We start from the raw sequence: 19,888 nt of genomic DNA, 5'->3' as shown, positions 1-19,888 counted from the left end.
GGCAAGGACAACAGGAAGCCATGGAAGGGATGAAGCCTCTGAGTTCAATGGATAAAACAGCAGTCTTAGGGCCTTCTCTCCGCTGCCACCTTCCAAGCACTAATTTAGCAAAAATTGATGGAACAACTACTACACAGACACTGAACTAGGTGTTGGGGGAAGGGGCTTGGATGAGCTGAGACCTGATTGGTGAGTAGCCCACGATGGGTTGATTTGAGAGAAGAACATTGCAGGCAGAGGGCCCAGCAAGCGCAAAGGCCCTGCCTGAGGATGAGCTCAAAGAGCAGAGAGAAGGCCAGAGCAGCTGCAGCCCAGTGATCAGGGGCTGTGGAGTGAGATGGGCCATGTAGACAGTGTCCTGATGGTGTAAGGTCTCAGGAGACAGGATGTTGGTGGTGGTGCTGGTGGGGCACCATCAAGTCGATTCCAACTCATTGCCATCCCGTGTGTGCAGAGTAGAACTGCCCCATAGGGTCTTCTTAGCTGTAATCTTTACAGAAGCAGATCGCCAGATCTTTCTCTTGTACAGCAGCTAGGTGGGTTCGAACCACCAACCTTTCAGTTAGCAGCCGAGCACTGAACCATTGCGCCACCAGGGCTCCTTCCGGAGGCAAGATAAGAGCGGTTAAGTAGAAGCTGGGAGTCCCCAGGTGGTACAAACAGTTAATGCACTGGGCTGCTAACCAAAAGGCTAGTGGTTCGAGTCTGCCCAGAGGTACCTAGGAAGAAAAGCCTGGCAATCTACTTCCAAAAAAAATCAGTTACTGAGAACCCTATGGAGCACAGTTCTGCTCTGACACACGAGTTGCCATGAATTGGAATTGACTCAATTTGACAGCAACTGCTTGTTTTTGTTTTTGTTTTTTTAAGTAAAAGCAAGCCTGGGGTCAGACAAACCTGGATTTGAATCCCAGCTTCAGGACTTACTAGTTGCGTGAACTTGAACAGGTTACTTAACCTCTGAGCCTCAGCTTCCTCATAGGCCCTCCTGACATAGTTAATGTGTGGAATAAATAAGTCCAGCCATTTTAAGTGCTGAGCAGGGCACCTGGCACACAGTCAGAACCAATAAGTTCCAACTTCTACTATTATGGACTTACCATCGACTCCCAAAGCCACTGCTCGCATGTCTGGGCGCCAGCCGCTACCAGCAAGAAAGCCACCAGGTGGCGTTCTTTCAAGCCTTTCTGATTTCACCAGTGCTTGGTCACAACTGTTCTGCCCTTGTTTTCACTCAACAGGAAAGTGCAAAGACCCAATCCTCTAAACACTGGTTGGGGTACAGGGTTACTGGTATAAGGCTACTGTATTCAGGGTATAGTTTCTGATTCAGCATCAAAATGTAACCAAAAGAACACCAGGCTTAGAGTCAGATCTGGGTGCTAGTCTCCACTTTACCTACAGACCAATCAAGCTTGGCAATGCATTTGATCATTCTGGGCCTCAATTTCCCCGTCTACCTATACCATGATACCATTGTGAGGCCCAAATAAGGTACTGTGTGTGGAATGGCCTAGAGCCTGTCTAGAGTGTGCTTGAGTGACATAGTCAGGAGCTAGATCTGTGCTTGAATCCCAGCTCTGCACTTACTTGCTGCTTACTTAGTCTCAGGGTTTTTTTTTTTTTTTTTTTCCCAGCTATAAAATAATAGCATATTAATAACATCAAGGATTAATGCACTTTGCTGCTAACTGAAAGGTTGGAGGTTCGAGTCAACCCAGAGGCACCTTGGAAGAAAGGCCTGGCAATCCACTTCCAAAAACCAGCCACTGGAAACCCAATGGAGCACAGTTCTACTCTGACACACATGGCCACAAGTCAGAATCAACTCAATGGCATCTGGTTCCTGGTGAATAGTATGATAGGCTTGTTGGGATGATGAAAGCAGTTGAACTATGCCTAGCACAGGTAAGTATGCTTCAGGTGTCCTGGAATCATTTGTAAAGCATCATGTAGGCAGATCAGCTTGTTAACATGGGCCATGGTGGCTTTGGTTGTAGTGTGGCATTCTCTGCTGGGGTACCAGAGAGAAAGAAGAACGTCTGCCCAAGGATGAGCTCCTGGAAGACCATGAAAAAGAAGAAAGAGGGGAGAGTTCTCCACGGACGTGAGGAGTGAAGGTGCCCAGTAACCAAGTCTTGGAAACACCTCCTGCCCCCACGGTCCCAGGCAGAGGTCACAGGGCAAGGGAAGAGGGGCATCAGCCGGTGGTGACATCTCCCCAGCCCCGGTCCTGTTCTCTACCTCTTTCAGCATGAGGTGGGCTTCAGTTCCCTGCTATATTGTAAGTTCCTTAAGGGTAGAGAAGGTCCTATTCATCTTTGTTCCCCCACCGGCCTAACACAGAGCCCACCCCTAACAAGCATGGATGAATGCTTGCTGTTGGACAATCCATTCTGAACCACACAGTGAATTGATCACATCCCCAAAGACCCTGGGCTACCCACTGAGCTGGAACTCCGTGCCAGCCAACCTGGGAATCAGATGCTCTTCCCATGACCTGGGGGTGTTAGTTCCTCAGTGCTAATGTCCCCGTCTGTACATGTGTGCGGAAGATGCCATATCACGGGCTGAGCTTCCCATTTGCCGGCGACCCATCCCTCCTGCCTGGAAGGCTCTTATGAGAGCAGCACGTGGCAGTAAGAGCTGCCTAATTGCTTAATGGCAGGGAGTGGGCGTGAGGAGGAGTCGCAGAGACGGGAAAGGCAGCAGGCAGGGCACGACGGAATGGGCACTGCGTGCAAAAAGGAACACCCAAATCCCCAGCCCAGCGTGGCCACATGAGAACTTTGGGAGGAATCACTTCATCTTTCTGCACCTGTTTCCTCACCTCTCCTAAGGGGAAATAGAAACACCCGCTTCTTTGTCATAAAGGACAGAGTGCCTGGCACAGAGAAAATGCTTGTTGAATAGCTGAATGAGACATTGCATGAGACAATGCTTGGTAAACACTAAAGCTGCCTCGTTAAAATTTTTCTACTCAAGTGCCCGAAAAGCAGAAGAAAGGGTTATCATACCCCAACCCCGGATGTCCGGATGTCCGGGCCCCCACCCAACAGGAGCCTGAAAGGTCTTTTGAAGGCTCATGCTTTGTCTACATATGCATGCACAGTTTTTGCATTCCACTCCACATTTAAATTTATTGTAATGAAAATTGAATTTTTAATTTTTTTGCCAGTTAAATTACCTACCATCCTCCTTCTTGCCCCTAGCCCCGAGAAAATATTCTAGTAAAAATGGGTATTAGGGGAAGATGTGGCACTTCTATCCAGGGTGTTTTGTGCCCCCAGCTTACATCCAAGCATCCACGTTTGGGAAGCACTGCATGAGACCACTCCTCAGGTTGGTTATTTTGTATTTAACATCTGCATCCTGCTTTACTCAGAGAAAATACTTGGCCTCTGTCCATTCGGGCCCAATCAACCCCTGAGGGACCAGAACCAGCTCCTTCCCTCCACAGCCACCCCTTCTCCCCTCTCCCACCGCCTATTACCCCCACCCTCCACCCTTGCCCCAGTGAGCAGGCAGGAATTGGGACACGTCAGCCAAGAAACAGCCTGCCCAGTGCCTCCAGTAAGTTCTCAACAGCCTGTTACAGCTGTACTTGATGACTGACCCTCTGCCTCCCTGCCTCCCTGGGGCCTGCCCTCCCCTCCCTGCCCAGCCCCAGCCCTGCAGTTGAGTTCTTACCTGTCTCACCCAGGCGTGTGGCCTGCTGCATCCTGAACCCTCCTCCTGGCTGCCTGTGCTCCAGCCCTACACTCACAGTTGTCATATCCACACCACACTGGAGAAGCAAACCACACTTCAGCTCTTAAAGACCTCCAGGGGAGCAGTTTCTACAGCCTCTGCAGGAATCTAGTTCTAACATCTCACAACTCTCACCAGAAGAAAGCCTTCTTTTCATGAAATCTCAATTCCTTTCTGTTGCAAGGAGCATGGAGTTGCTTTTGTCCTCTGCTAGTTTGAGCTACACTTAAACAACATAATTCCTCATGATTTCCTCCCTGCCTCACCGGAGTGTAGAATACTGACGTTGCTTCTGGTCAGTCCTCCTCTACTGTGTGCACATCTCCTGCCTCTAAGCGGGGAGCCCAGCACCACAACAAAACCTTCCACCACGAGGCAGGGCTGAGCCAGGGTGGTTCTGTGCTCCTTGGAGTGTGTAGAAGTGATTTGACTAGTCTCTTGTGGGCCAGGCATTAATGACGTTTATGGGAAATAGTCTCTATCCTCAAGAACAGCACCATGAAACAAGCAATTACTTACTCAACTCTGTGAATGGTGGGAAAAGCACTTACTTTGGCTCGAGACTTGAATTTGCATCCCAGGTCTGCCATTCATTAGCTGTACCACGTTGGACAAGCCACTTTATCCCTCTGAGCCTTCACTGTTTGTGGACTTATAGGTAAGTCCCTGGGTAGTGCAAACGGTTTGCACTCGACCACTAACTGAATGGCTGGAGATGCAAACGCACCCAGTGGCACCTTGGAAGAAAGGACTGATGATCTACTTCTGTGAAGATTACAGCCAAGAAAACCCTACGGAGCTCAGTTCTACTCTGTAACACATAGGGCCACCATGAGTTGGAATTGACTTGCTGGCAAGGGGTTTAGTTTGTTTTCAGTATAGGTCAATGTCAGTGAGTTTTAAAAATTCTGTAAAGTGCTATACAAATTAAAGAATTATTATAGGTCATGGTTGGGGGAATATGAAGGCAGGGGGACCTATAGATGTGCTATTGAGGAATAAATGTGTGGGGTGAAGAAGGTCTGAGAGTGAAGAGAAAGGGATGAAAGTCAGTGGCACTTCAAAGGCAGGAAAGGCAGGAGGAGGTGACAGGTTGGGCACAGAGACTGGAGGGAAGAGAAGAAAGGGAATAGTTATCATTTATGCAACACTCAGTATGTGCCAAGCGGTCTGCTAAGTGCTTTGCATACATTATCTCATGTTTTCCTTATAAAAGCCCTGTAATGAAGTTTTATTATCCTCGTTTTACATAGATATAGGAGCCCTTTGCATCTGGCAGATCATAACAATACCTCCGGACCTTGCAGCTGAACCTGTGGGAAATCCATTCAATCTTTAATGCAAGATGATGTCAGGATGAGGGTAGAGCTTCAGTACAAGTCAGGAAAGAACCCAGAGGGACAGAGATAGTGGGGGGAGGGGAGAAGGGGCCAGCACTCAACAAATCCTGGTTTATGAAGTCAGGATGGAGTCATCAGAAATAACTTCCCTTATAAATTTCAAGCATGAATTCCTTTTCCCAGGCGCCATCAGTTTTGGTCTACCTATTCCTGTGAGCCTTCTACCTGTATCCTATCTACATTCTGGATAGTCTATCTCCTCACTTTTCTCTCTCTTTTTCCTACGTCCTTCACACACACGCCATGAGTCAGAATCAGCTTGACAGCAACTGGTGGTGGTGGTCACACACACACCCTGGCTCAATTATCTTTTCCATCTTCTTTTGTGTCAACGCTTAACTCTTCATTGATGACAAGATCTTCAAGCTCAGTTTAGACATTCAATACAGACTAAAAACCTTCTCCCATCACCTTTTTCTTCCTCTCCTAACATCCTCCCTTCCCTTTCTCTCTTTCCTTGATTCCTCCCTTTCCTACTCACCTTTCACCCATTTCTCTCTCTTCCCTTATGTCTTAGTCATCTAGTGCTGCTATAACAGAAATACCACAAGTGGATGGCTTTAACAAAGAGAAGTTCATTCTCTCACAGTCTAGTAGGCTACAAGTCCAAATTCAGGGCGTCAGCTCCAGGGAAACGCTTTTTCTGTCGGCTCTGGAGGAAGGTCCATGTCATCAATCTTCCCTCAGTCTGGGAGCATCTCAGCGCAGGAACCTCAGGTCCAAAGGACGCGCTCTGCTCCCAGCACTGGTTTCTTGGTGGTATGAGGTTCCCATGTGTCTCTGCTCACTTCTCTCTTTTACATCTCAAAAGAGATTGGATTAGGACACTATCTAATCTTGTAGACCTCATCAGTATAACTGCCGCTAATCTATCTTATTACAGCATAGTGATAGAGTTTACAACACATAAGGAAATCACATCAGATTACAAAATGGTACACAATTATACAATACTGGGAATCATGACCCAGCCAAATTGATACACACATTTTGGGGGAGACATAATTCAATCCATGACGCCTTATGATGAAGCTTGTTGGCAACAGCCCCCCTAGACTATGAGCCCTCTGGCATTTGCTGCTAGTAAATTTCTGCTACCCAACTGCTAAAGGTTTCTTCTTCTTCTTCTTTAAACCACAACCACGAGTTCATGTCTGTCATAAACCTGGCTAGGTTGGCAGTTGGATGTGCCAGATCAGGAGGGGTTGGAACCTGAAGCATATTCAAGGGAGAAACTGAGGACCAAGTTGACAGATTCCTCTGAGTGCATAGAAAAATTGACAACTGCGGAATATTCCCAAGAACAGAAAAAACCTCTAATGTCTCAGAAATATAGGAGATACAGTGACCATAAAGTTGCACGAGTCCACCCTTGTGATAGAGTATCTGTTAATCATAAACTGCCCAAAGTTTACCTCGTGCAAAGAACCCAAGATACACATCATGCTAAAGGTTAGTCGATGTTTTTTTTTCCAGTTTATATTGTTGTTGTTAGTTGCTGTCGAGTCGATGCCAAATCTTGGCGACTCTATGAACTGCACTCCATGGGATTTTCAAGGCTGTGACCTTTCGGAAGCAGATCACCAGGTTTTACTTCTGAGGCTCCTTTAGGTGGACCTGAACCACCAATCTTTTGGTTAGTAGTCCAGTGCTTAACCATTTGCACCACCCTATACTTCCTTTTCTCCTGAAAAACCCACTGTAACTAGCCTAAGATGAACTTTTCTGTTTTTCTGAACAAAAAGGCCTTCCTGTATGCATACAGACTAACTGCTTGAATAAACCCTATATGCTTTAATTCTTCTTGTGCTTCGATTATTTCAACAAGCAAGACCTGCCAACCAAGGCAGAGGCTAGGATCTGGGGAGGTCTTGGCATCTGGGGGTAGGAAGAAGTCAGGCCAGGTTGGGGGCATGTCAGAGGAAGTTGGCATGAGGCAGTTGGTCCAAGAAGGCAGTTGATGTCAGGAATATAAGGCAGGTGGTAAAGACTCAATCACAGGGAGGAGAATAGAGTATCTGGACCCTAGAATCCTAGTCCCTGAGGACCTGCGACATGGCGTAGGGTACCAGGATGGAAGAATGAGGTAGAGATCCAGTTACCAGAGCTGAGAGTACCAGACAGGTGCTCTGCAAGAAACAAAAGAATCACATACTAGCCTTTGGGAACAAAGGCAGGTCAGGACCAAGGTCAGCAACATGGCTGACCTTAAGATTCAAGGTGAAGATTCCCTGCTGTTGACTTCAGGCTGGTGGAGGCCCCTTACCATGAGGATTGCTGGCTGAGCAGCTCAAGTAGGGATAGAGAGTTATGTGGTTAGGGGGCCACCATAAATTTCCCCTTTACCATCCTCTTCCCTCTCAGCCAGGCCCTCAGATTGCAAAGCCACCCCATTACAGTGTGGGGAAACCTCAAAGTATACCCTACACCGGGCAGATGAGTTCCCAGACCCAAGCCATTTGGGCACAGATTGACATGATGGTCAGACATCTGCCTGCATCACCACCCCAGGCTTCCCTGGGCCCCAAGAGGCTCTGGCCTTTCTAACTGGGCTTCCTCAGGAGGGCTTCCTTTCCTGGCTTTGCCCTCTCTATCTGAAGTTTGCTTGTACCATAACCCAAAAACCTGTTGCCGTCAAGTCGATTCTAACTCATAGCAACCTTGCGTTCCCACCTCAAGCCATGCTGAACTAACTCTGGCCATCTGGAACAGTGCTTTCTGTGTCTGCTACAGCCCCCATGGCCTGTGGCTTCTCTAGACGAGCTTCTGTTCATCTCACCCCTGCCTGCCTCCCCACAAAAGTCCATGCTGTAAGCTGCCACTTACTGTTAACACAAGTGCATCTGAAACCCACTACCATTTGACAAATCTGTTCTCTGTGGGAAAAAAGGGGCTACAATCCATTACAGCTTGGTTTGAGAAGGGGTCATTATTTCCTCACACTCTTAAACTCCTCACTTCTTTCACAGTTACGGTTTCTCATTTTCTTCTGTTGCTGCTTTTCCACACACTCACAAAACATTCATATCTTTTGGGACACCAAATCTAAAATACCATGGCACAATCCCTTATATGCAATTCCAAAATCCCCAAATCTCTGAAAATCAATCAAAGCCTTTTTTGTGTGCGCGTAAGTTTGGTGCCAAAACTCATCTGGTGACAAACCTGACCTAAGCTGATGGGGCTACTTCTGATCCTTCTTTATCCCACTTAGTGTGAACATTCATATATTTCACTGCAGACATAGTAATGTGTCTGATTATGAGATGGTGCTCCAGACTCCACTGGGGATGTTTCAAAACGTATGGTATATATCACTTTCTGAATTCTAAAATGCCTCTGGCTTCCAGGGCTCAGATGAGGGCTTGAGGAACTGTACCAACCTCTCTGTTCTTTTGCAACAGATTTGTTAGAACAGATGCGTCTCTAAGATCTCAGATTTTCTGGCCTCTTCCCTCCATCTGAAGGGTAAGAAGACAGCCAAGTGGATCAGTGAGGGTCACAAGGAAACCAAGGATAGCAAATCTTCTGATTTGGAGAGAGAAGGATTAACAAAGTCACTTAGAAATGGAAGGGCATGGAGGGGGCAGTCATCACTGTATAGCTCTGAGCTGGGCTGTTTTCCACAGTTTCTGTCCTCTTGTTGACTTGCTGTATGACCAAACAACTTGCATAACCTCTCTGAACCTGGATTAAAGGAGAGAACTAGTTCTGAGAGCTCCTGCTCCAACAGGCTTCGGAGATGAATGCGATAAAATGTCAGAAAATTAAGTGCCATGTAACTTTTCTAGAACTATTTTATTTTTGAAAAGCAAATGTGTTTCATCAGAATAAATTAATCAGCAAACTGTGTTTACTGTATGCCCACTCTGTGCCCAGTTCCATGCTGGGTTCCATAAGATACAAACTCTGAAATTAAAGGGACTTATACTCCCCCTGGTTAAAGCACTGGGCTGCTAACTGGAAGGTCGGCAATTGGAATCTACCAGCCTGCTCTGTGGGAGAAAGATGTGACAGTCTGCTTCTGTAAAGATTTACAGCCTTGGAAACCCTACGAAGCAGTTCTACTCTGTCTTATAGGGTCACTATGAGTCGGAATTGACTTGATGGCAAAGGGTTTGTTTTTGTTTGTTTGTTTGAATACTGCCTGCGTGGCACAAATGGTTTGCACTTGGCTACAAACTGAAAGGTTGGCAGTTTGAATCCATCCAGTGGCTCCATGGAAGAAATGCCTGGCAATCTACTTCCATAAGGTTGCAGCCATTGAAAACCCTATGGAGCACAGTTCTACTTTGACACACATGGAGTCGCCATGAGTCGGTATCTCGACTCAACAGCAATGGGTTATATGCACTTTATGCATAAAAAACAATTAGAAAGAAAACAGGACAATATATATAACCAAGGGCCGAAAAGATGAAGCTTGTTGACCAGAGCAGTTTTGGAAGGTTGTGTGGGAGGTGGGACTTAGTTTGGGTATGAAAAGACATTTTAGGCAAATACCTCAGGTAAGACTGAGCAAGGCCTGTGGGAAAAACAATCTAGAGAGAGATTTCCCTAGAGCAGAGAAGGCTGGAGTCAAAGGATTGGGAGGAGGCAAGACTGAACAAGATGAGCAGGGGTAAGGAGTGTGTTGAAAATGTGTGCATGTGCCCTGAAGAAGCAGTGTGTGGTCTGGGCAATTTGTGAGGGCAAGATCTACCATGGGATGGGCAGGGGCTGGGCTGGAGCTCTGAGTGGACACTGACATGAACTGAGATGGACATGGAGGACACACGTTAGGACCAGGACTGCCTGGCCAGCTGGGCTCAGCCTTCACAAGTTCAAGTGCCAAAACCAGATTGCATTCCTTAGAGAACGTCCTGGATAGAATATCTCCATCACATCCTGAATTTCTCTGTCGTTCCCCAGCACCTCTGGTCTGTTGTACCCCTACCTGGCTAGCTGCAGGAAAGTGTGAGATCATTATAGAGTTGTTTTGTGCAGAAAGCCTATTCACATCTGGATGGCTAATGCTGATAACTACCGTGCTGGTTACTAAATCTGTCAGGTTTCGGTGAGGTGAGGCTCTACAGCTGGGGCTGCTGCTCACAGCTTCGCCAGCAGAGAGAGAGGTGAGAACAAAAATCAAGAAAGGTGTGCTCAGATGCTTGGGACTGAGTGAGACTAGTTAATTACCAGTCATTTGCTGTCTCCCCGACTTGGAGATTCTGGCTAAGCAATGCCAGGGATCAGACAGAACATGACAACCTGCAACTAATATCCACAATGAGAGGGTGGAGGGGACCAAGATGCAGAGAGACAAGTGTGGGGATGGTCACTCGGGTACCAGGACCATGGGCACATGGCTCAGATGTCCTCCTAACATGGCAGGGGCATGATCCAGCTGGGGATCAGTCTATTTGCTGAGAGGTGAAGATTCTTAATTTGGGGTCGTAGGTTGAGTTTTAAGGGATCAGTGAATCCCCATAATTGCATATCAACTTGCATGAGCATGCAAATAAGATTTTTTCTGAGAAGGAAACACCCACCAGCTTCTCAAAAGATTGAGAAGGGTTCTGTGATCCCCCCAAAAGGAAGGTGATTATAAAACACTGCTCTAGACCCCTAGAGAAACAGGTTGACATTTGGCAGAGCCCTAAGACACTCAGGGTCCCTAATGATCCTGAAATCACACTTAAGGGATGTATGTGTGTTTCATAGAGAAAGGACCCAATAGCTTTTGCCAGATTCTCAAAGGGGTCCACAACCCTCAAAGGGTTAGGAACCCTGAGCTAGATGTTGTTTGTGTGCAGTGCAGTCAATTCTGACTCATAGCGACCCCACGTGACAAGTAGAACAGAGTAAACTGCCCCCATAGGATTTTCTTGGCTATAATCTTTATGGAAGCAGATTGCCAGGTCTTTCCCTGCCCAGAGTATCTGGATGGGTTCCAGTCACCAACCTTTGGGATAGCAGCCCAGTGTTTACCCCTTGTGCCACCAGGGCTCCTTCCTGAGTTACATTACCCATTGCCATCAAGTCAATTTTGACTCATAGTGACCCTATAGGACACAGCAGAACTGCTCCATAGGGTTTCCAAGGCTGCAAATCTTTACCAAAGCTGAATGCCACCATCCTTCTCCCTGAGCTGCTGGTGGATTCCAACCGCTGACCTTTGGGTCAGCAGCCTATAGCTTAACCACTGCACCGCGGGGCTCAAAAAGCTGGGATGAATACCCATGGTTAGCTACTTCTTTCTAGAGGAAGATCACATCGATCTGAAAATAGGACCCAAAGGAGATCCTGGTGGTTCTGCTCAAAATTTAGCCGAAACAGTTTAGGGTGAGGGTCTGGCTGGCTGGGGCCTTCCACGAAGGAACACACTGGAAACATTTTAAGAGTCAAGCGCCCAGAAGACACGCAAGTGGGTGATAGTCACAAAGGCGGCAGTAGCTGGGAAAACAATCCTAGCCCCCTCCCTCTCTGATGGCACATTGCTCAGGTCTTTCTCTTCCAAAGCCCTGTACCTCGCTTTCAGAAACCCAAAGATTTCACTCAGAAAAGCAAAATTCATTCAACTACTACTTACTGAGCACCTACTACGTGCAAGGCTCTGTTCTTGGAGCAAAATAAAGGACTTGACTTCAGAGCTTGATGGACCTAAGACAGCTTCCGGCCCCGGACACGGGTATTTTGGGCCCTACTGACCAAGCGCCTTCATCCCAAGCTTAGTCCCCCTACCCTCTCCCCACCTCCTGCTCCTAGTCCCACCGCGGCGGGCGGGGGAGGGGGGGCGTGGAGGGGGAAAGCAATACCTGTGAGCAGAGCGGTGAGGGAGGCGGGTAGACACACGGGGCCAAAGCAGGTGGGTTCGGGCTCTGCCCCGGCACTGCTGGGGCAGGGACGAGGCGGGGTAGGGTGGGGGCACTGCGGGGAGACGCTGCCCGCAGCCGCCTCGGCCGGTGCGCTCGGCCCAGCTCCCAGCCTTTCGGGGCCGTCGCGGAGCTCTGCTTTCCATACTGAGCAGTCCCAGGGAGGTGCTCGGACACGTCCCCCCAGGCCGGAAAAAGATCGGCTCGGCGCTCGCTCCGCAGCGCAAAATCTCGCCATCAGCGCGGCTCGGGCGGCCGCTCCGGCCTCGCCCGGCGACGCCAAATTGCTATCTAGGGGAAGCGCGAAGGCAGCGCCGCTGCGCCCGCCGCCCTCCCGGGCCCTGAACGCAGGGGTGGCCGCGAGGCCCTGGGGCTCGCCGCCCTCCCCTCCCCCTCGCCTCCCTTCCCAAAGGACCCCAGCTCCCGCCGGCTCGGAGCCCCGCGCCCCACCAGGCGCCCTCTCCCCTTCGCCAGGCCCCGGTGCTTCCTGAAGGTTACGCGACGCAGCGGCGGAGCGCTAGAGGCGCCCCCCCTCGCCGCCGCCCACCCCAGACGCGCCGCGCCGCGCCGCCGGGCCAGCGCTGCTGCCGGCTGCTGCCACCCCAATCCCAGCTCCTAAATCAGCGCCGGGGCGCCCCTCCCCCACCCGTCTTCTCCAGCGCCCGGGTCGCGATTGGCCGCGCGGGCGCCCCCCGCCCCCGGGCCTCGGCTCCAGCCGCCGTGCCATTGGCTGCGGACCTCCGCCACCCTTTACATAAGCCCGCGCGCGCTCGAGTGGAGTTGTATAAAGCAAGCGAGCTGCCTCGGGGCGGGAGGCTCGAGGCCAGCCCGGGACTGGGGCTGGGGGAGACAGCGGCGGCGGCAGCGAGCGCCCGCACTCCGGCGCCCCCAGGCTGTGGGGCTGAGCGAGTTCAAGGATGGCTCCGAGAGCGGACCCTGGCGTGAGTACTCGCCCCGGTGCCCCCACCCCCTCAGGCTGAGAAAGTTTCTCCCGCCTCCTGCGCCCCTCCCGGGCCTTCCTCAGGGGTGGCGGGGATGCCGCCCGGGATCCGGGGAAGACGAAGACCCTGAAGGCGGCGGCGTCTTTGCTCCCAACTTGCCAAGAGGCGCTGGACTCGACTGGCGCTAAAAGCCTCCTCCGCGGTTTGGCGGCGAGGCGGGCGCGGGGCTGGAGGTGGCTGGGAGGTGGGAGCAGAGGTGTTGGTGTCGGGGCGACAGCCCGCTGCTGACAGGAAAGGTGTTGGGGGCGCGCTGGAGGTCAGCTGTTTGAGGAGGGGGCTTCGGAGCTGGGAGGGGGTGGAGCAGGTGAGGAGGGATGTGTTGGGGGTATCTGGGAGTCACCCATCTAGGCGAGCTCAGCTCCCAGCCGGGGAAGCTACTGGCCTCGGCCCGCCGGATGCCTAAGCTACCAGGCTGTGAAGAGCCCCTGGGGGCTGCGCCTCTTCCTCGGGGAAGCAGAGCTTCCCGGCACAGCGCTGAGTGGCAGAGAGCTCCGGGGCCAGACCCGCGCGCGGCGTAGCTGCTAGCCGCTTTTGCTGGACCGAGGTGTGGTCTTCTCGCTTTCAGCCTGCCTCAGGCGAGCCAGCTTCAGGCGTTGCAGAGGAACCGGGGATCCCCTCCGGTCCCCCGTGGGGCATATAGAGGCTTCCATGGGGCAATAGGCCGGGCTTGGGGGCATGTCCAGCAACGCAGTGCGCTTCTTCGCAGTACGGTAGTCGGGAGGCTTGGTTAGTCCCGCTTCTGCAGAAACCAACTCAAGAATCCAAAGTCATTGCAACCGGGTTGGGAGCCTCCCAGAGTGGCCACAGTGGCTCCAGGGTTGGGGGGGGGACTCCTCTTCCTTCGAGAATGACTAATGAATATCGCTGGGGAGGGGGGCGCCTAGTGTGGCTTCTGTGCATCCCAGGAGGTACTTCAGCCCTCCAGGCAGAACGTATTCTTGAGTCGTACTTGAGGTATCTTCTGGAATGGATACAGGACTTCCCAAGTGAAGCCAGGCCGAAAGGAAAGGAAGAGGGCCCCAGGAGGAGAAGACAGCTCATGGTGCTGTCTTGAGTAGAGGGAGAACTCCTGTGGGAAGAGAAACACTATTGATGGGAGATGTTAGACTGATGACTTGGGCGGGAGGTACCCAAGACTGAATTAGAGCTGATTCAAAGCTGCACTACCTTATTCTCAGTCATGGGGAGGAGAGGTAGAAGATGGAAAAGTGGGGACATGGCAGTTGTTTCAATATGGCACTTGAGGAAACATTTTCTCCTTCTCTAACTTAAGAACGTCCTTCTGGCAGCAGATCCTAAAGTCAGTTTAAGAGGCAACAAAGGGAGTCTAGGGTCTTGATGCTGGCACAGTGGGCCACAAGTAGAATATTGTGATTTCTAGTTGGTACTGATGGACTCCAGAGAAGGCCGAAGACGGGGTGGTTATCTGCTCTACAGCTGCTGAGTTGGGGCTGCGTCCTTCACCTTTACCTCATCTCTGAACATGGATGAGTGTTTTGAACTCCAAGGGTAGATGCTTTGGCCTGGAGATCTTTTATGGGGCTGCCACTCTATACCCCCAAAACCAGCTCCATCCTCTGTCTGCCTGCAATCAGCATTTTTCTGGTGCATTTCCCAAGACCTTCTCTCCATTGGGAATTTGTGCAGCAAAATACCTGCTTGTTGCTCTTTCTTTCCTTCTCTCCATCTGGGCTGCACCTGGTGTTCTGAACCCTGATGTTTATTCCTTGGCACCTTGATATTTGGTTAAGAAGTCCTGTTGCTGCACAGAGGTGCTCCCTGTGAATGTGTGGACCAATGGCTTGTGTAATTCTAGGGGGTGAAATATAGATTCATAGAGAGAAGTCCACAGACCAGGAAGGAAGATCTATTAAACAGCTTATGACAGCCTCCTGCTTTCAAGCTTTCTTGCTGCCTTAGGATGTGGTGGAAGCTTAAAGGTGGACCAGACTACCTGGTGTCCAGTAGGGGGCGCCAAAGGCACCCAGCTCAGGACCACTGACTTTCTCACTTCTTGCCCTTCACTGACCATAGCAACTTTGTGCTTTAAGCAAGTCTTGGCCGCAGCCCCCAGTTGTCACCTTCATGATGGAAGCCCTTCTACCATGTTTCCTGGATTTCAGATGGTGTTGTGACCTCAGGTGCAATGGGACGGGTGCAAGCACAACATTCCAAGGAAACAACTGATATACAACCCCACCCTCTCTCTGAGGTCATCCCTTTGTGCTTGGTGCTGGTGTATTCTCAGAACTCATTAAGGGCTCGTAGAGTCCAAAAACATTAGAGATAGAAGAGAGGAGACCTGCAGAGCAGTGACTCCAAGCACATCCCCTAACACTCACATGCACACACAATTTACAGATGATGAAACTGAGACCCTGTAAAGGCAAGTATCTTGCCCAAGTCACACAGCTAGCTATCTGTGTGGGACTAGATCCTGGGACCCCCAGTTCTCTATTCAGAGCCCTTTCCAAGCCAAGGGCCTGCTTCCTCTTTATTGTGGAGACAGACATGTGTTCACTACACAGTAGGTACGTGTAATTGCCAACTGACCAGACTTTGGTAAATTAACAAATTTAGTAAATTAGAATAAATTTCCTTTGGATCAATTATTCAGAGCAAGAAGCAGATGAAGTTCTTGTAATATACATATACAGGTCATAGAAATTCCTAATTATTCTTTCCCCTTCCTCCACTAGCTTGTCCCATTATTTCACATGGTGGTCTAGGCAAAAGCAATGTGATTCCACTTTTCTGTTCATGTATTTAGGAAACAGAAGTGCTCAGTCCCTTGCCATGGTCTTGTTCCTCATGAACCCAGGCTTGGAGCTCTTCTTTTCCTCCACTAAAGTGTGCTGGGGTGGGGTATCTTGTTCCTACAGTCATACCGTTGCCATGGGACCTCCCAGGGTCAGATCCTGGGTGAAGCAGAGTTTCCAATCAACGTTTGCCCATTTCTCCCATCCTTGCTGCCTCCAGCTCAAGGTCAGAGTGTTAGGATATTCTATTTTTGCAAAATCCTTGTGTTAGGGCTTCTTGAGTGACCTGGAAGAAACTACAATTTACATTGCCCATTCTTTGGTTCTGCAAGTCTGGCTGTCAACATCTGAGCTGGACCCTGGGAAGGAGGTTGCTGTGTAGCCTATGTGCTACCCCTTCTGTGTTCTTCACCCCACCTGGCTCCTTTGCACACTGCATGGAGCTCTTTTGGGTTTGCCTTAGAGCGTTGGCAGACTAGGCTGGCCCACCCTCATGAGAAACCCAGGAGCTGCCAAGCCAGAATTCTGAGAGACAGAATCGTTTCTGTCCCTCTAGCTTACCCAAGGGATGGTTGTTGCCAGGGAAGGTGGTTGTTTCCTTATTTCCCTCAGGCTGACAGACAAGTTGGGTCTTCATCTTCTGGGGTGGAGGGGACTAGATAATATGGACCATTGAAGAGCAAGAGCCCCTTTCTTTAAAGTGGAGTTCCAAGAGGCTGTTCTTGAGATCCTCACCAATTCCCAGGTTTAGCTAAAGAAATATGCCTGTGTTCTCAAGGCTTCGTCTAGCTCCAGATAAGGCCAGAGGAAAATAATTACATAAAATATAGCTACAGTACAGGATTGCTGGATTTTGTTTGCACGTGGGAAGGGGCATAGAATTTGAAAAGTGGCATTAGGCGCTGGGAGAACAAGTGGAAAATACACAGGGTTCGGATCAGGCTTACTGGCTTAGAGACCTTGGGCTTTACCTCTGCATGCCTCAGTTTTCTCCCATGCTGAATGGTGATGTGGGCAATCCTTGATGGGGGTAGGGCAGTGAAGATCTAGGGAGATACTCTTTAGTGTGTCTCTGGTAAGATGTAGAGGTATTCAGATGGAAGAGAATATTGCTGGCTCACTGGGAACCATGCAGGGTCTTCCTTTTCTGAGCAAGCAAGACTGAGTGTCGAGGTTGGCGCATCAACCTCTGCTCACAGCAACTTCTGGGCTGATGGACAAGCCTCCTTGACAGGGCTCCCCCTTTGCCTTCTTCCCTCCCCTACCTCAGGGTTTTCATTTTGGGGTTCTGCCATGCTTGGGAAAAAGAAATTTTACAGGTCCCGGGATAATTCTGAATGTGATGGAAGGCCCTGAGCTATTGATTCCTAAGAAAGATCTTTCTGCTGGGAGAAGGCTTCCTCGGAGCCCAGTGATTTAAGAGTGCTGACAAATCTGTGCTCACCCAGCCTCCTGCAGGCTGCAGATACAGGCGTCCAGACCAGCCTGGGCTCTGCAAGGGATTTCTGCGGAGCCCGGCTGGTTGCTTAGGGGACAAAAACCTGTGAACTCTCCTTAGGAGGAAGTATGAAATCAATTGGTTCATTATCACACCAAACACACCTCAGACCACTTTAGGGCATTTTAGAAATAGAAGTAACAGAGGACTAGGAGGTTGTGTTTGAAAAGTGTGCAGAAAGATGTGAAGGGGATGGGAAGAAGGAGGGGATAGGAAGACCTTTTTTCCACTGAACCACTCAGGATCTTGATCTTATTGAAGTCCTTGGACAGGGACTAGAGCAGTGCTTCTCAACTGGGGGTTATTTTGGCCCCCAGGGGACACTTGACCATGTCTGGAAACACTTTTGATTGTTACAACTGGGTGGAGTTGCTATTGCTAGCGGGTAGAGGCCTGGGATGCAGCTGAGCATCCTACAATGCACAGAACAGCCCCCCCACAACTGTGAATTATCTGGTCCAAAATGTCAGTAGTTCTGGGCTTGAGAAACCCTGGACTAGGGCATCACAGGATAGAAGTCCAGCATGTTAGAAGGGGGAGGGATGTGAGAGCTCTTCTCAGCCAACTCTCCCGTTCCACAGCTGACGATACTGAGGTCCAGAGAGGTGAGGGAATCAGCCAGGGTCACACAGAAAACGAGTGGCAGAGCTGGGTCTAGAACTCAGATCTGCTGTCTCCTGAGATTGACTTACCCCGACTCCCCCAGAGCAGTTGTGAAGATTAAATGTGAGCTGTGAAAACAGAAAATTATAAAGAAACTATTATTAACAGTGCTAAGACTACTGCTATTAATATAATTAAGAATTTGGGAGTTTGGAAAGTTCTATTTCTGGTTTTGCCACTGACTCATTGTATAATATTGGGAGAATCATGCCTCACCCCCATGCCTCTCTGCGTGCATATGGTGGGGGGGGGGGTATTAGCCAATAACAGGTATATCATAATCATTATCTTTAGAGAAAAATCCAAAGATTTGCCCTCCAAAAACCCTAGACACAATAAAAAAAGAAAAAAAGAAAAAAATTTTCCTTGAAAGAAATCATGTTGACTTCATAAGAAGCAAAGCGTTTACTTCTTGGAAAAATTCCAGTACTGGCCCTGCAAGTTGGTTCCAGCCCAGGAAATCTGATCAACATCCGGAGGAGAAACTGATAGCTCTACAAATGACAAACGACTAGATTTGTCCCCACTCCCTCCGGGAAAGAGAAACGGTGACTTCTCCTCCATCCTTTCTTACTCAGCCCTCTTGGCACAGGGAAGTTCTGCAAGGAACTGCAATGAGGAATGGGCAGGCCTGTCAGTAATTAGTAAAACCTTGTTTACTTAACAGACATTTTCTTAAAGATCTCTTCTAAGGGACGTTTTGACATATTACTTTAATTAACCACGGAAGAATCGCGAATGCAGAGTATAAAATGACCCTTCCTCTTGTTTCCAGTTACTCTTTGTTTGCACCTGACAAGTATAGTGACAAGGTCACAGGATCACTGCTGGGCTCAGGGAGTGTGCCGTTGTCATCAACTAGAGGTGGGACTGCAGGATATCATTGTCCCTCACATAAGCCCCTACCTACCTGGAGAGCGCTGCCTTGGTGGTTCGCTCGAGATTCCTCATCCTCACCCCAATCCCAGCCCTGCTTTGATGAGTATCTTAAAGGGGCTGCCAAATCCTGCAAATCCTGACATGGCTTTGAGGAGGGGGGACAGGCCTGAGTGCCTAAATTTCCCCTCCTAGATGGGCAGAGATGCTCTTATAGAATTTGGTGGGAACAGCATCCTGTTTAACTTCAGTTGATGTTATTTGGGAGTCCCTGGGTGATGCAAGCAGTTAAGTGCTCAGCTACTAACTGAAAGGTTGGTGATTCTAATCCACCCAGAGGCAGCTCAGAAGAAAGGCCCAGCTATCTACTTCCAAAAGATCACAGCCATTGAAACCCCTATGGGGCACGGTTCTACTTCTGCACACATGAGGTCGCCATGAGTTGGAATTGACTTGGTGACAACTGGTTTGGTTTTCTTCATCGATGTTGTTCGTATGAGGCCCATTCCTGGTCTTGTCCTCCTGGTGCTCAGGATTGGGAGGTAGGAAGTCATTTGAGGTGCCTCTCAGGGGACTTAGGTTACATCCCTCCCTTCCGGGCATGAGGGGGCATCATTACATAGATTCTCATGCCTGGTCCTGCCAGGAACTTCCTGCATGTCCCGAGGTGGGTCTCTTAGGCTCTGGAGGCCTCCGTGTTAGTCCATGTGATCAGAGGAGTTAGACAGGCAGGCCCTTTTTGGTGGCAGCAGTCTCTTCGTCTAAGTGATGTAATATTCCTTCCCACCCTGCTCTCTAAGAACAAATTCTTTCTTGGAAATCATAATCATGCACCTTTCACCTGGGAAGTTATGTATATCCAAAGAGGCTTTTGCAGGCGGGGAAATAGAATCCCCAAGACGGAGAAACCCTGCCTTGTAAGCAATGTGGGAGAAGGTACTGTGTCTTTTGTTTTTAACCATATATTCAGTGCCTATCACAATGCTTAGGAGCCCTGGTGGTACAGTGGTTAAGAGCTATGGCTGCTAACCAAAAGGTCAGCAGTTCAAATCCACCAGCTGCTCCTTGGAAACCCTATGGGGCAGTT

General features: G+C 49.6%; 1 protein-coding gene across 1 annotated transcript in view; it reads left to right on the top strand.

Moving 5' to 3' along the window:
• Positions 1-12,587: 12,587 nt before the first annotated feature.
• The window catches only part of CRTAC1 (cartilage acidic protein 1), a 146,965-nt gene continuing 139,664 nt past the window's right edge, over positions 12,588-19,888 (top strand). Inside the window, exon 1 of the mRNA XM_004370008.1 lies at positions 12,588-12,945. Within this exon, the coding sequence (XP_004370065.1) occupies positions 12,922-12,945 (24 nt within the window). The 5' untranslated portion in view covers positions 12,588-12,921. The remainder of the gene's footprint in view (positions 12,946-19,888) is intronic.

The sequence above is a fragment of the Trichechus manatus genome, unplaced genomic scaffold (genome assembly GCF_000243295.1).
Source record: "Trichechus manatus latirostris isolate Lorelei unplaced genomic scaffold, TriManLat1.0 scaffold00007, whole genome shotgun sequence".
Lineage (NCBI taxonomy): Eukaryota > Metazoa > Chordata > Mammalia > Sirenia > Trichechidae > Trichechus > Trichechus manatus.
This window is presented reverse-complemented; position numbering and strand designations above follow the sequence as displayed.